Genomic DNA, 15856 nt, shown 5'->3' with positions numbered 1-15856 from the left:
TTTATAATTGGAGAGCTCTGAAGTATTTTGCATAGCTAAATTAAGGTACAAAGGGGTAAGTTAGACCCACTGATATCATGGAATTAGGTAACTTACCAATTGATTCCAATGAGTCTATGGAGAGCATAGATCATGGGTAGGCAAACTAAGGCCTAGGGGCCGGATCCGGCCCAATCGCCTTCTCAATCTGGCCCGCAGATGTCTGGGAATCAGCGTGTTTTTACATGAGTAGAACATGTCCTTTTATTTAAATTGCATCTCTGGGTTATTTGTGGGGCCTGCCTGGTGTTTTTACATGAGTAGAATGTGTGCTTTTATTTAAATTGCATCTCTGGGTTATTTGTGGGGCATAGGAATTTGTTCATTATTATTTTTTTTCAAAATATAGTCCGGCCCCCCACAAGGTCTGAGGGACAGTGGACCGGCCCCCTGCTGAAAAAGTTTGCCGACTTGGCATAGATTAACATAATCAATGTTAATCATCCAAAAGCAATTCTCTGCTTTCACAATTACTCCACTCTTTGCTGCAAATAATGGCTATTCATTCCTGATTCCACATATGTCAATGGAGATTCTATCCATCAGCTGGAACGGCAGCCCTTCCAGTTTATGAACCAATCATTCTTTAAGACTGGAAGGAAATTACCAAAGTGCCAAATGCACAACCTTTAGATGCTACCCTGTGTAAATTGCTACTGTCACAAGCAACCAGAAAATTGCAAAATTACAAGGCCGCCCAAAGCCTCACATAATACCCAGATAGTAATGGATAGCAAACAATTCCACAAGCAAAGTTATTAACAATGTAAGGGGGAGGGGGAAGAGAGAGACTGAATACCTTAAGGCAATTTGGGTATTATTTAGGAGAAATCTGAACTGGGGATTTTTGGTCCAGCGTTCAGTCTATTTTGCTACAGTAGAGCAAAGCTACAAGAATATTGGGGTTGCTACTGCTGGGAATCAGTATCAACATAATCAGCACACCATAAAAGAAAAAAACATTGGTTTCTTCCTTGATGCAAGTGCAATGCACATGATAAATACAAACACATGCCAATAAATAGCAGCTTATGGTATACAAAGGTTTAAGAATAAACTGCTGCTGATACCATCGAGTTTATGCCAAGGTGTTTACAATACTGATTAGAGTGCAACAAACAAGACACTGATAAGAAAATATACATTACAGAGCAATCCAAGTACAGAATTTCTGGAATATTTATCGCAAAGCCTCCAAATAGACAGAGAAACCATTTACTAAACTCCTATATCACAGATTTAGTTACCAATTCAGCAATAGAAATGCTATAAAAAAACCACACTAACAGAAGTTATAAATTAAACAAGAAATGATGAATTATAACCCGTATTCAAACCTCAAATATTGATGCTCCTGTGAAGCGGCTCAGAGCAGCAAACTCCAAGATCAAGGTACCTGCACACGCTGTACAAGTGTCAGTCTCTGTTCCTGTTCGAGCTTCTGGACTCCTTACACCAAATTTTAAGTTAACCTAGAAGAAAAGGCACCAAAACCGTTTACTGCTACAGTAGTAAATTAAGCAATCATTGACAGATAAAACACAACTTATGAAAACTGCAAGAAAAACACGTTCCTTCAGTTCTGGATAGAGTTTAAAAGCAAAGTACCCGAGGCACCAGGAACAGCTGGTAAACTGGCTTTCAGGCAAATGTCAGAATTTGGTGCCATACATACACAAACTGACTTTATACAAACATTAATCCTTAAGGTTTCCATTACCTGACAATATGGACCAAGACATCTTGACAAACACAAAAGTGCAACATTCAAAACATTTATATTTGTTGGCATCGTGAAAGGTGCATTAGGCTTTAGACACGAGAATGCTTGCACGTATTTTATGTCATCTAGACTAAAATAGGAATGCTAACAGCACACTTCCAGATGACTATTTTAAAGCAACTTTCATGGCTAAGCATGTAATAATAATAATAATAATAATAATAATAATAATAATAATAATAATAATAATAATAATAATAATAAATTTATTATTTATACCCCGCCCATCTGGCTGAGTTTCCCCAGCCACTCTGGGCGGCTCCCAATCATGTATTAAAAACAATACAGCGTTAAATATTTAAAACTTCCCTAAACAGGGCTGCCTTCAGATGTATTTTAAAGATAGGATAGCTACTAATTTCCTTCACATCTGAAGGGAGGGTGTTCCACAGGGTGGGCGCCACTACCGAGAAGGCCCTCTGTCTGGTTCACCACCTATATATACTCTGTCTGTAGCTCACCACCTATAGACTATGGCCATAACTTAGGGTTGCCATATTTCGAACAGTGAAAATCAGGACAAAACAGTTGTGGAGCTTGCTGGGGGGGGGGGCAAAGTTGTTGACCTTTTTTGAGCTATTTTTATGGGAAATCAGCAAAAACGACAACATGGGTTGCCATAGATCCACATTTTCCCAGACATTTTGCCGATTTACACCCGGACGCTGCTGCCACCTGCATGTAGCTATAATCGTTTCTGAAGTTTGCAGCAGCAGTTCCCAACACTGAAATCTCTGGTGCTTTGAGTTCAAGAACAGCTTGCCGTTTAGAGTGGAGAGAACAGCAAGTTCACAGTAAACTCTGGCAGTATTCCTGACTTTCAAGCATACAGCGTGCTTGGAACAGAGAACTTGAAAATTATTTAATAAAGGGCACAGGAGAGAAATGGTGGCAATTGTTTTAAATACGAAATAAGCTACAAACAGGATTAACTGGTATCGTATGCTTCTTAACAGATTTACATCTTGTAACCAAGAGATATGAAAATATACCACGGGATAGTTCAGTAAGTAGAGTGTGAGACTCTTAGGGTTGCGGGTTCAAACCCCACACTGGGCAAAATATTCCTGCATTGCAGAGGATTGTACTAGACGACACTTGTGGTCCCTTCCAACACTACAATTCTAGGATTCTATGAGAATTTATATCTAAATCAACAAGAAACAAAATTCTCAACTGCCCTCACAATACATTATATACTTACTCGTGGATATGGAAGACCGCTGGTGGTGTTAAAAGCTGGCAAAAGCTTGTAGCCCAACTGTTTTGCCATATGCAGAAGTTCTCCGTTGTACCATTGCATGTCTTCGCCCTTCTCTTTCAGCATGATTGCTACTGAGTGCCCACCTAAAAGACCTCTAAATACACAGAAAGGACAATAATAAAATGCAGCATATAAAAATACTGAGCTCAAACATGGTGTTGCTTAAGGGCTGGTGCCAAACGTTCAAGCATAAGCACTTTCTCAACTGGGGCTGACACTGACCCCAGACATCACTGCAGCAGAGCAGAACAGCAGGGTGGGGAGGATGGATTACATCTCCCTGCAAACCGCTTCCTTAAACTGTGGTTAGCACATTTATTTCACATATTTATTACATTTCCCATTCCCTTCCAGGAGCTCAAGGTGTGTACACGGTTGTCCACCCCCGTTTTATCTACAGAACAACCCTATGAGGTAGGTTAGGCTGAGAGACAGTGATTGACCCAAGATCAACCAGTGAACTTTGTGGCTGAGTGGGAATTCGAACCCCGGTCTCCTAGCTCATAAACCAACACCCTAACCATTACAAAACATGATCTGTATCAGTTCCAAATGTATGTAAGTCGAGTAGCAGAGAATAAAGTCAACAGATCTAAATGCTCTTCACTTTTGGAGAAGACGTTTAAAAAGGGGCTATGTATATACAGTCGTACCTCTGCTTACGTATCCCTCCAGTTACGTAAACTTCAGGATACATAACCGGCGAACCTGGAAGTATATTTCCGGGTTCTTGCCGCGCACGCATGCGCAGAAGCGCTCTACCATCGCGCGTGCATGAGCAAAAGTGGTCACTCTAGTTGCAAAAACCTCAGGCCAGACCTCTGGAACGGATCCCATCTGCAACCAGAGGTACCACTATACTGCCATTCCACTGGAATGTAGAGATCCTGCAAAATATGCAGTACTGAGAACTTAAGAAGAGATCTGCCAGGTTAGACTAAAAACCTACATTAGTCCAGGATCCAGTTTGCTACAGTAACCAACAATGTGTCTGTAAGAAAGCAGGACAGAAGGGCAAAAGCTCTTTCTCGCTGTTGTGCTTGAGCAACTTGCATTCAGAGGGCTGTTGCTTTGGGGCATAGAGGCAACATTTATCCATTGCTAGTTTTATATGTCTAATCCCCCTTTAAAGCCATCCAAATCTTAGGCCATCTCAGCTTTTAGGTCTTTAACTTATCTAGTCTCTATCCAAACATTTCCCACAAGTATGTGGGAAATGCCCACGGTATATATTATTTCAGCTATCAAACTTTCACCAAAGGACACTTCTAAGGATTTGAGCATGCAAGGTTGCAGCTAAGTGGAGATGAATGCAGGAAAAGCTAGAACTAAAACTTTTGCTGCCTGTTTCTAAAGGTAACAGGTGAACCATTTCTATTATTCTTAAACACTTATGGAACAGGCATATTCACCTCCGACTAAAAAGCAGCACAGAAAGTACCAGAACTCGACAAACTGAAATGTGGTTTATTTTCCTCTGGCATCAAACTTACCCAAGGACTCTTATGTTAGTTTCAAACACTGATACTACAATGTCGTTGTCTAAATTAACATCTCTGATCACTTTTTTGACAGCCTCTTCAAACTCTTTGGTTTTATTTATCACCTGCAAAACAAAAATTAGCTGTAAACAATTTGACCCTCCCTGCTGTGAAACTTATTAATGAGAAGGTAATTACAGATATCCTCCAAAACCGGACAACTGACGTTTTGGCAGGTTTCAAACTTCCAGTATATTACACAAGACCTGTAAGATCGCTTGGATCTGGGGAAACTGTACTCGTGGGAAACTGAACCTTACCTCCAGAGGTCAACTTATGTGGCTAAATAAACATATCAGGAATGTGGATGTTAGGCACATGATCAATTCATCATCCGATACATTCCACATACTGAGCTGGCAGCTCCACTCATATTTACCATGCCACTCACTGCTAAACCCACTTTCAGAAGTTTTGTAATGTCGCAATTAAGTGTGGGCTGAATTGCAAGGTGGGTGTAGGGAGAAGGGAAATTAACCACACTTATTTCAAAAGCACCCACAGTTCCTCCTGAGTCATCCAAGTCTGTGAGGGCAAAAAGAAATAGAATGTGCAAAAGAAGCAAGGAGGTGATGCAAGCAGGAAGAGATCAAGTACAAGTTGACAGGAGAGGGATAAGTTCAAAAGAGTTCCTGGTATGGAAGAGGAGAATGCGATATAGAGCAAGCAGGCTGGTCGGGTCTCACAGTATTAAGAAATACTCTTGTATTCTCCAAGGCTGGTCCTAAGTCTGAGACTATCAGGGAACCACTTTTTATTTGCAATACAATGCGGAAACCGTTTTTCTTCATAATAATAAAGGTCTCTAAAGCCATCTGATTAAAGTAGACTTAAACCATAGGTTACACACCCACCCACCAAAGAATTTACTTCCAAAAAATGGAAGTGGAAGTATAACATTCAGACCCAACTTACCACAAGAGTGTCCAAAGTATCAATCAGTGTCAGTGAAAACCTGAGTGCGGGGAAGAAGCAAGAACAGGAACACATTAGAACCCAGTACACTTCATCTGTAGCAACAGCAAAACATCCAAAAAACAGTATGACATGTTATTACTAACAAAGAAGACATCAGTTTGAATGGAGAAGTTCCGGTCCTAAGGAGCCAGAACTTCATTGTGCATGTTTTCAGTGCGCAGGCGGAACAAAACTAGCGCTCTCTTCATAGTCCTCACACCTAGTGAAACAAGATGCTGTCTGCAATTCTTGTATTTTCTGTGTAGCTTCAAGGCCATTACACATTGGTACCTGCCCACTCCCAGACAAATGCTGCCACAGATGTCAGAACTCCACGATTTTCAGTATCCACTTTTTAGGCCAAAAATATGTTTACCATGTATTTGGTGTATGGAATTTTATCCAAATAAGTACAGTGGTACCTCTGGATGAGAATGGGATCCGTTCCAGAGGCCCGTTCGCATCCAGAAGTGAACGCAACCCGTGTGTGCAGGTCGTGATTCGCCACTTCTGCGCATGCGCGTGACGTCATTTTGACCGTCTGCGCATGCATGAGTGACAAAACCCGGAAGTAATGCGCTCCGTTACTTCTGGGTCGCTGCAGCGCACAACCCGAAAATACTTACCCCGAAGCTACTTCAACCCGAGCTATGACTGTACTACAAAGGAAGTAAGTAAAAAGGTAAAGGACCCCTGGATAGTTAAGTCCAGTCAAAGGCGACTATGGGATTGCAGCATTCATCTCGCTTTCATGCCGAGGGAGCTGGCGTTTGTCCACAGACAGCTTTCCGGGTCATGTGGCCAGCAGGACTAAACCGCTTCTGTCGCAACGGAAACACGACGATGGAAACCAGAGCGTACAGAAACGCCATTTAACTTCCCACTGCAGCAATACTTTCTGATCTACTTGCACTGCCGTGCTTTCAAACTGCTAGGTTGGCAGGAGCTGGGACAGAGCAACGGGAGCTCACTCCGTCGCGGGGATTCGAAGTGCCAACCTTCTGAATGGCAAGCCCAAGAGGCTCAGTGGTTTAGACCATAAAGGAAGTAACCAACTCCAACTTATTCCAGCCATGAAGCAATATAGCTAGATGGAAGGAGGGAGTGGCATTGGCTTATGGCTCCGCAATACAAACTTCGCAAGCTGTGTGGCATGGGAGTAGAGCTTTGCTCTACCTTCCATAAAACCCTTAGTTTAAGCAAGAGCTAGTATGAACAAAAGCCTTCCCAAATAGATTCTGCTTATGCATTCTTTTGTGGGGGAAAAGGACTGCACTTCCCAATGAAGATTCCATAAAGTGCCTGGGTCCAGGGGTTATTTCCACATTATTATATCCAAAGACTGTGGAAATGAATGCATCTGCCTGTGTGTTTCTTTATAAGGCACGTGGGGCTGTGTTTCTACAGCACCGAACCCGAAACAAGATTTTTGCTGTTTCACATAACTAGAATTATTTCGAAGTACTAACTTTCCCAAGGCATCATCCACATCTCCACGACTTGGTTCTTGACCACGAACTCTTCCACGGCAAGTTAAAGGCATGAGCTCGTCGGCTGGGTAGGCATGTTCCTGTTTAATGCAAAAAAGTGCAAAGAGTATGCTGAAATTTGGGGTACATTGGTGGTTAGGGAACAACAAAATGGACATGGTTACTGAAACATACACATATAAACATATGCAAGTATACGTGTATTGAATACAAAACATAATACAGATACTGATGGATGAGATCTCCAAGTTTGTATCTCATTTCATATTTCTTTGGAAGCAAATAGGAGCATTTGCACCTCCTTAGCATCACCCCATAGAAGTGTGGAAAATTCAACATTGATGCAAGGTTACAAGCCCTGTGCAATTCTTTATAAAACCCCCAATGGAAAACAGCTATTTTTAGGCTGCAATCCTAACCCCATAGAACTCAGTGAAACATATATTCAACTAGACACATATGGAATTGCACTGTTAACTACAGGCAGAAAGCTTCCTGTTATATACTGTGTTTAATAATGGGAACATCAGTTATATTTTGCAATGTAGCAGATATACCTTCAAAACAAAACAAAATTAAAGCAGCAGTAAAAATCAGCACTTTATGGCAGCCTGCAGAACATGTCACTATCAAACCATCTGATAAAGTACAAAACCATAATCTCGCTTGCCAGGTTCGCAAACACAAGAAACACAATTCGTTTATTTAATACCCTAGTATACGTGGCAAATACATATCCTTTTGACTTTAAAGCTTCCAGGATATGCCAAGTCATGCTTTCACATAGCCCAAACATTTCATGCTACAAATGTAGAACAGAAAGCCACTGTTTCCCTGCAAAAAGTACAATCCCAGCTCACTATGGTGTTTCGCTTCCACCAGAGAGGTTCAGTTTTAAAGTCTACTGAAGGACATTTCCTAGCACCTTATGCACAACCGACTTTGTTTGTTTGTTGTGTTTCTACACTACCCTTCATTAGAGGATCACAAAGTGGTTTACAATATAAAAAACTCAAAAATACATAACATAGTAACAAACAAAAACAACAACCTTCCAACACACAGTTTAAAAGGCCATAGAATTGTTTAATAATTAGGGTTCAAATCCACACCACTGTCTCAAAGACTGCATTTTATTCCTAAACACATAACAGAGCATCATTTATGTAAACTGTACATGTGTCTATGCACTGTGTCTACAAGTATGCACACGTAAGCAAGTATGCACATGTAAGCAAGACAGCATAAAGCCAAAACACAACAACCACAAACAATTAATAAGCTGCTATATGCACTTGTATTTCACATCAAGCAGTGTAAATTTGAATTCCATTGTTCCTTCTTCACAATAATCCCACACTCTAATTCAGATTCAGTACTTTGACCACTGTTGCTTATTGCCAAACTGGAGTGAACTATGTACAAGGAGATGGTATCAGCAGATTTAGGGAAACTCTGAGGTTTGCAAAAATATTTAGTAAAAAACATGGTTAGTAAAATCAGCGCCCACATAAAATGGATTGTTGAGAGCATAAACTGGACAACCAGAGGGTTGGTTTTTTTGGAGGGGGTAGTGGAAAGGAAGGACTGGAAAATAAAGCCTAAACACCATCTAAATGTCTAGAGAGGCGACTTTCTGGTTTATACAGAGGAATTATTTTTATGTGTCCCCAAGAACAGAAGAGAAAATTATCCACATAAATAAAAGGACAGAGCCATGATTTTAAAGTAGCTGGGATGGGACACCGGTGTGTGTATTCTATGCTCAGCAGACATGGTGTGGCTGAAAACCTGAACAGTAGCAATTATCACTGCAACATTTTGTTGTTGCAGAGGCCCACTTGAACTAACTACATGCTCCAAGTGCTTTTCATACACTGGGTCAATAATGTTTACCATACCCCTGTAAGAAGATTACTATTGCCCTCACTGAACAGAGGCGTAATAAAAAGAATAGTGGCTTGTTCTAGCATGTGGAGAATTTGTGGGATGAGTGAGATTTCATCAGGAGCTTGCTAGATCACAGAGCTTGCAGTCCCAGGTGCCTGTGCCATGCTATTTGTTATCAGAACATAAGGTAAAAATGTTATCAGAACATAAGGATACCTTATCAGAACATAACTTATCAAACTGCCCTTGTTAGCTAGGCAAACAGGTGTTTTCCCTTTGCCATAGTTCTCACCTGTAAAATGAGGATCATCTACATCACAAGGATCTTGAGGGGGGGGGGGAAATAGCATTCCTAATGTGTTAAGTACTCTGCTGGGTTTTTAAAAAACTGCTATTGGCATTCTTTATAAGTTTTATGTAGGTTAGTCAATTCTCACATCTATTAACTGTAGAACAGTTAATAGACGTGAGACTTAGGTGTGTACAAGTAACTCTCAAGAGACAGCTATTTAAGCAGGTGCAAGTTGCCCGTAGGGATAGCTCAGTTGGTAGAGCATGACTCTTAATCTCAGGGCTGTGGGTTCAAGACCCATATTGGACAAAGGATTTCTGCACTGCCAGACTAGATGATCCTCATGGTCACTTCCAACAAGATGATTCTACAATTTACGATCTAAGTGGCGTCAGAAAGCAAATACAAAAACCCTGCAGTAATCACACTATCACAAATTCACAGATTTGTTGTATTCTATGGCTGAATTTTGATAGCACACTAAATCATGGTTAATGCAAACCATAGTCCATCACTTGAACTTCCTAATATTTACAAACTAAGGTTTAAAGCAGTTTCTCTGCGTTCATTTTCCTTCCAGCTGTGGAGCAACAGTCACTACTACAATTTAATTCAGATATCATGCCAAACTGTAAGGACATGCTGATCCATCTTAAACCATGTTTCCAATTTTAGTCTGCTAGCTAGTCTGTCAATACAGACATTACATCAAACCACAACTATGCTCTCTCAACCATGGTTTAGTGTAACAACTAAATCAGGCGCATAAGTACTTATAGCTGCAACATTGCAGCCCAAACTCAGAAGTACATCCTATTAAGACTATGCAGAACCACAACCATATCCTGGTTGCGGACTAGGAGTGTCACTTAACAGCAACTGAACTTGTTTCCATATAGGATTGGAACACAAGATTATAATCCTAAAAAATAAAATAATGAAATTCATCACCATATGTTTATTCCTTATGTATCTCTCTCAGAATGGCCTGGTTCATACGTCACATTAAACCATAGTGTAAAACAAACTATGCTTCAATATGAACAAACAATATGTGGCTGCAAGTCTGACTTGTTGTGTCATCTGAACCTAGGCTTGTACTTTATTTCCCCAGAACAAACCACAAGCAGTGAGTGAAGAGCAAATTGTGGTTCTCTTCAAACATGCCACAAGGATGGGTTTTGACTCTGGATTATTTGTCGGTGTCACGACGGCAGTAGGAGCACAGTGGGAACTTTGGAGCACCATGGACCAGAACGCTGCTAAACCACAGATATGATAGTTTGTTTTAAGCTATGGCTTAACGTGGTATGTGATACACTGAGTCAAGGTAGAAGGAAGCAGTTATTTAAAAGTACATATAGTCATTTTACTCACCATGTAATTACTATAGGCATGATCAAACATTTCCACTACTTGATTCCTGCAGAAGAGACAAAAGCGAAAATGATTTAGCTGGTGAAGTAAAGCCTTCTCTGACCATGAGGTTTAAACAGAAACAATTCATCACATTTAGGTCAAGCAGAGCACTGTTGCACCAACCTCAGTCCACCCTCATCTGCCTGCCTTTCTTACTTTCAACCATACCAGGTTTGTGGCACTGCCGGTCGCTTTCTGCCTCCTGAACTGTTGCTCCTATAGACCTCCGTAGGGAGGATGATGGAGGCAAACCACTGCACCAAGGGAGGATGATGGAGCGACCACTGCACCAAGAGCTTTTAAAAGACTGTCAACATGTAGTAAACAAGATACTTAGACTCTTAGAGAGTCAGTGTGGTATAGTGGTTAAGAGCAATAGACTCGTAATCTGGGGAACCGGGTTCGTGTCTCTGCTCCTCCACATGCAGCTGCTGGGTGACCTTGGGCCAGTCACACTTCTTTGAAGTCTCTCAGCCCCACTCACCTCACAGAGTGTTTGTTGTGGGGGAGGAAGGGAAAGGAGAATGTTTGCCGCTTTGAGACTCCCTAGGGTAGTGATAAAGTGGGATATCAAATCCAAACTCTTCTTCTTATCAGTCATGATTTGTCAGTTCGGGATATAAAGGAAAACAATACTACCTAAAGCTTCAATGTATTGAAAAAGACAAAGTATATTCAGTTAAAACCCAGCAAAGCAAATGATAGGGATGATGGCAGTTGTGGTTCAGAATATCTAAACTTCTAAAGGGAACTAGGTTGGGGACGGTTGGCAGAACTGAAAATACGGCTTGCAAAACGTAGGAAAAGATCCTTATTTCCTCTAATTACTAAAGAAGGCATAAGTGAAATGGTAAGTCTGAAAATGGGATGGTGCAGCCCCACTTGGACTGATTAGCATAGCTTCTTGGGCCCTCCAGGGACTCAGCTAGATTTGGTAAAGAAAAAGCATTTTATATGCGGTGTATATGCGATATAACACTGTGACACCAGATGGCGCTGTGGAGTCCTATCTTTCCCTACCAGATTTCCCTGTACAGTGGTACCTTGGGTTACATACGCTTCAGGTTACACACTCTGCTAACCCAGAAATAGTGCTTCAGGTTAAGAACTTTGCTTCAGGATGAGAACAGAAATCGTACTCTGGCGGCACAGCAGCAGCAGGAGGCCCCATTAGCTAAAGTAGTGCTTCAGGTTAAGCACAGTTTCAGGTTAAGTACGGACCTCCAAAACGAATTAAGTACTTAATCCGATGTACCACTGTATGGGCTTACAAAGCATTTAACTGGCTCACTTCTTTGACGTATCTAGATCCAGCCCAGCTTATTCACATGGCTTTTATTTCCCAGTGATGACCATCACAAGAATTTCAATAGGCGTGTCATTTTAATCCATTTCATCTTCCTATGCCCTGTACCTAAGAAGAAGTACTAGAAGCAAAACCATTTTGCCCTAGCTATTTTTCAGAAAAGCACATGTTGGGAAAGTCTGTTGCGAACAGTAGCCACAAATAATGAACCAACACTGAATATTTGCTTAACTTGTCCAAGGTAGGAAGTGTGATGGATGGCATATTTCACACTGACAGTCTCAGAAAAATCCCACAGGTTATTGTCAGTGCTTCCACCTTTACCTCCTTTGCTTTCACAGCATGTTTTAAAGAAAATGCAGGAAACAGAAAACATTCGTAGCTCTGCGCTTTGTGCCCCTTCGCAATCCTGACATGATCACGTGCAGCATCACATGCCCTTTCTTTAAGTATCTGTCTTGCCCCCTTCCTCACCTTGAACAATAAATTAAAATATATAAAGACCAAATAAAATATAAAAACAATTTGGAGCAAGCAATTTCATATATGAGCTTTTATTCCTTTATTTTAATAATTCACCTTGTCAGCAGTAATTGTTCAATTTATGGACAATTCATTACTTCATTAGGGCACCGCTGCTGTGTATTTATCCAAGCATCATTTTAACCAATTCTATACCCTGATCAAGGGACGCGGGTGGCGCTGTGGGTAAAACCTCAGTGCCTAGGACTTGCTGATCGCATGTTCGGCGGTTCGAATCCCCGCGGCAGGGTGAGCTCCCGTCTTTTGGTCCCAGCTCCTGCCCACCTAGCAGTTTGAAAGCACCCTTAAGTGCAAGTAGATAAATAGGTATCTATTTATAGCGGGAAGGTAAACTGCGTTTCCGTGTGCTGCTCTGGTGCCGGTTCGCCAGAGCAGCTTCGTCACGCTGGCCACGTGACACGGAAGTGTCTGCGGACAGCGCTGGCTCCCGGCCTCTAGAGTGAGATGAGCGCACAACCCTAGAGTCTGTCAAGACTGGCCCGTACGGACAGGGGTACCTTTACCTTTTATACCCTGATCATATGCATGTTTACTCAGAAGGAAGTCCCATGAAATCAATGAGATGCACTCCCAAATTGGTGTAAGATTTAGGCTGCTATCTTATGTACTTACTTCAGAGCAAGTTTCACTGAAGCATGAGGTTTACTTCCAAGTAAACATACACAGAATTGCATTTTACAGGAGCAAGAAATGCTTTTTATCTCTATCAGCTGGATGACACTTTTCATACCAGCTGCCAACTTGGCTGCTTAGCCAGCTGTACTGCTCTAGCAGACCAGGCTACGAAACAGGAAAACCCCAGTTCATGGGGTTCATGATTTGCTAAATCAGACCAAAGGTCCATATACTCCTATTTCCCACAGTAACCCACCAGGATGAGCCTCAAATAGCTAACAACAGATACTTCACTCAAGATTAGACCTTCACTCCCCTTGGAAATGCTAACTTACTTTTCACGAACTTTCAGCTCAAGCATGTGTAGCTGTCTACTGTAAGCTAAGCCTCAACTCTTGTACAGTATATGCCTATGGAGATATATAGACAAATGAGCAAGTGCTCACTCCTCCAAAAAAAACAAAGCAAAACCAAGTAGCAGGAGAGTCACAAAGTACTTATAGTCTGAGAAGACTGTTCACCTCTGGAGAATTTTGCATAATGAAATAGAAAAGCCGTAAGAGGAAAGCTTACTTGCACCACCACCCAAATCTGAGTTGTACCTGGAGAATAAGCTTTATTTATAAAATGGGTGGTTTTGGTGGAGATCAAGACACACAGACTTGCCACTCTTGACTTGAGAGAAACCCTATTATCTCAGACTTCTGAATAGTTACTGGCCTAGTCACCTATAACAAACAGGAACTCCCTCAAGGCGCCCAGGCAGGGAGGAGAAAAGAGAGGCTGAGAGGAGGAAGAGAAGTGACCAAAGACTAATAAAACACGTTTACAGGCTACCAAGATGAGGGGACTTTATTTACAACACTTCCTTGGCCCTCTTCTCAACACACCTTGCTTTATCTTGCAGCTGCTCTTTCTTAGTGACACACTTATTATTATTATTCCTCAGTAAAGCGTGGGGACGAGGGTCGTGGGTTCAAGTCCCATGCTGGGCGAAAGCCCAGGGGGTTGGGCTAGATGACCCTCGGGACCCCTTCCCTCCCAACTATGATTCTAAGAACGAAAGCAAACCATGTCAGGTTCGCCTGACGTGCCCCCCCCCCCTTTTTCACAGACTACGAGACCCATGAACACGGAGACTTGCTTTGACGCAGGTTCTCTCCTTCCTCGGAGGTTTTTAAGGGCTGAATGGCCACCTGCCAGGAACAACTTGAGTTAAGATTCCTGCCTTGCAGGGGGGTTGGGCTAGATGACCCTCGGAACCCCTTCCTTCCCGACTATGATTCTAAGAACGAAAGCAAACCATGTCAGGTTCCCCCCTTTTTCACAGACTACGAGACCCATGAACACAGAGACTCGTTTGAAGCAGGTTCCCTCCTTCCTCGGACGTTTTTAAGGGTTGGATGGCCGCCTGCCAGGAACAAATTGAGTTAAGATTCCTGCCTTGCAGGGGGGTTGGGCTAGATGACCCTCGGGACCCCTTCCTTCCCAACTCTGATTCTAAGAACGAAAGCAAACCATGTCAGGTTCGTCTGATGTGTCCCCCCCCCTTTTTCACGGACTACGAGACCCATGAACACGGAGACTCGCTTTACGCAGGTTCTCTCCTTCCTCGGACGTTTTTAAGGGTTGGATGGCCACCTGCCAGGAACAACTTGAGTTAAGATTCCTGCCTTGCAGGGGGGTTGGGCTAGATGACCCTAGGGGTCCCTTCCCAACCCTAATAGCAGCTGAAAGAACCATAAGGAGAAGCCAGGCTCGGGCCTCGCCTCTCCTCCCCACCTCGGCAGGAAGGCTTGGGTGACAAGCGAAGAAAGCGCCGCCACTTCTTCCCTGACAGGGCGATCTGCCCGGGGGCGGAACAAGGCCGGCAGCCAGGTGGGCCCCCCGCCTGAGGCAGGTTCTCTCCTTCCTCGGAGGTTTTTAAGGGTTGGATGGCCGCCTGCCAGGAACCTGAGAGTCCTGCGTTGCTGTGGGGTTGGGCTAGATGACCCTCGAAGTCCCTTCCCAACCCTAATAGCCGCTGAAAGAACCATAAGGAGAAACGGGGCTCGGGCCTCTCCTCCCCACCTCGGCAGGAAGGCTTGGGTGACAGGCGAAGAAAGTAGCGCCACTTCCCTGACAGGGCGACCTGCCCGGGGGCGGAACAAGGCGGGCCCCCGCTCCCTTCCGCCGCCGCCGCTCTTACCCAAGGCGCCGCTTCTCCTCCCTGCCCATGGCCTGCGCGGCCGGGGCTGCCGCCAGCACCGAGGACGCGGAGAGGAGGCCCAAGGCCAGCAGTTTCCAGCCAGCCCAGCGGCCTGCAGAGTCGCCGCCGCCGCCGCCTCCTCCTCCGCCGTCGCTCCTTCCCTGGCCGCCAACCGCTACTCCGCTCATGGCGGCAGCTGCCTCGCTAGGCCCGGCTCTGTGCCATCCCCTCAGCGCAGGTGCTGCTGCTGCTACTGCTGCCGCCGCGACATAAGAAGGAACCGGCCCTTTTTTTGCCTCCCCCCTCCCGCCCTTCTCCGTCGTAGCCAAGGAAACCGAGATCCGGCCTCTAGACCGCTTCCGGGTTTTCCTTTCCGGCCACGTGACCCTCGCGCCGCTCGCCAGCCAGTGGGGAGGGAGGGCAGGCGTCACGTGGCGGAGGAGCCAACGCGCTCCCGGATGCATAGACGTGGCCCCGTCGCGCGCTGCGCGCGCCACGGACGCAGGCGCCTCTTTTCAGGCTCCGCCCC

At 43.7% G+C, this 15856-nt stretch overlaps 1 protein-coding gene across 2 annotated transcripts in view; it reads right to left on the bottom strand.

Annotated features, from left to right (window-relative positions):
* EDEM3 (ER degradation enhancing alpha-mannosidase like protein 3) overlaps positions 1 to 15646 on the bottom strand; it is a 42085-nt gene extending 26439 nt beyond the window's left edge. Inside the window, exons 1-7 of one of the 2 annotated variants that reach the window (XM_081194361.1) lie at positions 15328 to 15646; positions 10634 to 10679; positions 7054 to 7154; positions 5543 to 5582; positions 4580 to 4692; positions 3027 to 3180; positions 1377 to 1511 (exon numbers count right to left, since the gene is read on the bottom strand). In XM_081194361.1, coding sequence (XP_081050487.1) covers positions 1377 to 1511; positions 3027 to 3180; positions 4580 to 4692; positions 5543 to 5582; positions 7054 to 7154; positions 10634 to 10679; positions 15328 to 15515 — 777 coding nt within the window. In that variant the 5' untranslated portion in view covers positions 15516 to 15646. The remainder of the gene's footprint in view (positions 1 to 1376; positions 1512 to 3026; positions 3181 to 4579; positions 4693 to 5542; positions 5583 to 7053; positions 7155 to 10633; positions 10680 to 15327) is intronic. The other variant, XM_081194362.1, reaches the window with a different exon arrangement.
* Positions 15647 to 15856: the final 210 nt, after the last annotated feature.

This window comes from Podarcis bocagei (assembly GCF_964188305.1).
Source record: "Podarcis bocagei genome assembly, chromosome: 5".
NCBI lineage: Eukaryota > Metazoa > Chordata > Lepidosauria > Squamata > Lacertidae > Podarcis > Podarcis bocagei.
The sequence above is the reverse complement of the archived record's forward strand: the minus strand, read 5'-3'. Positions and strand labels throughout refer to the sequence as shown.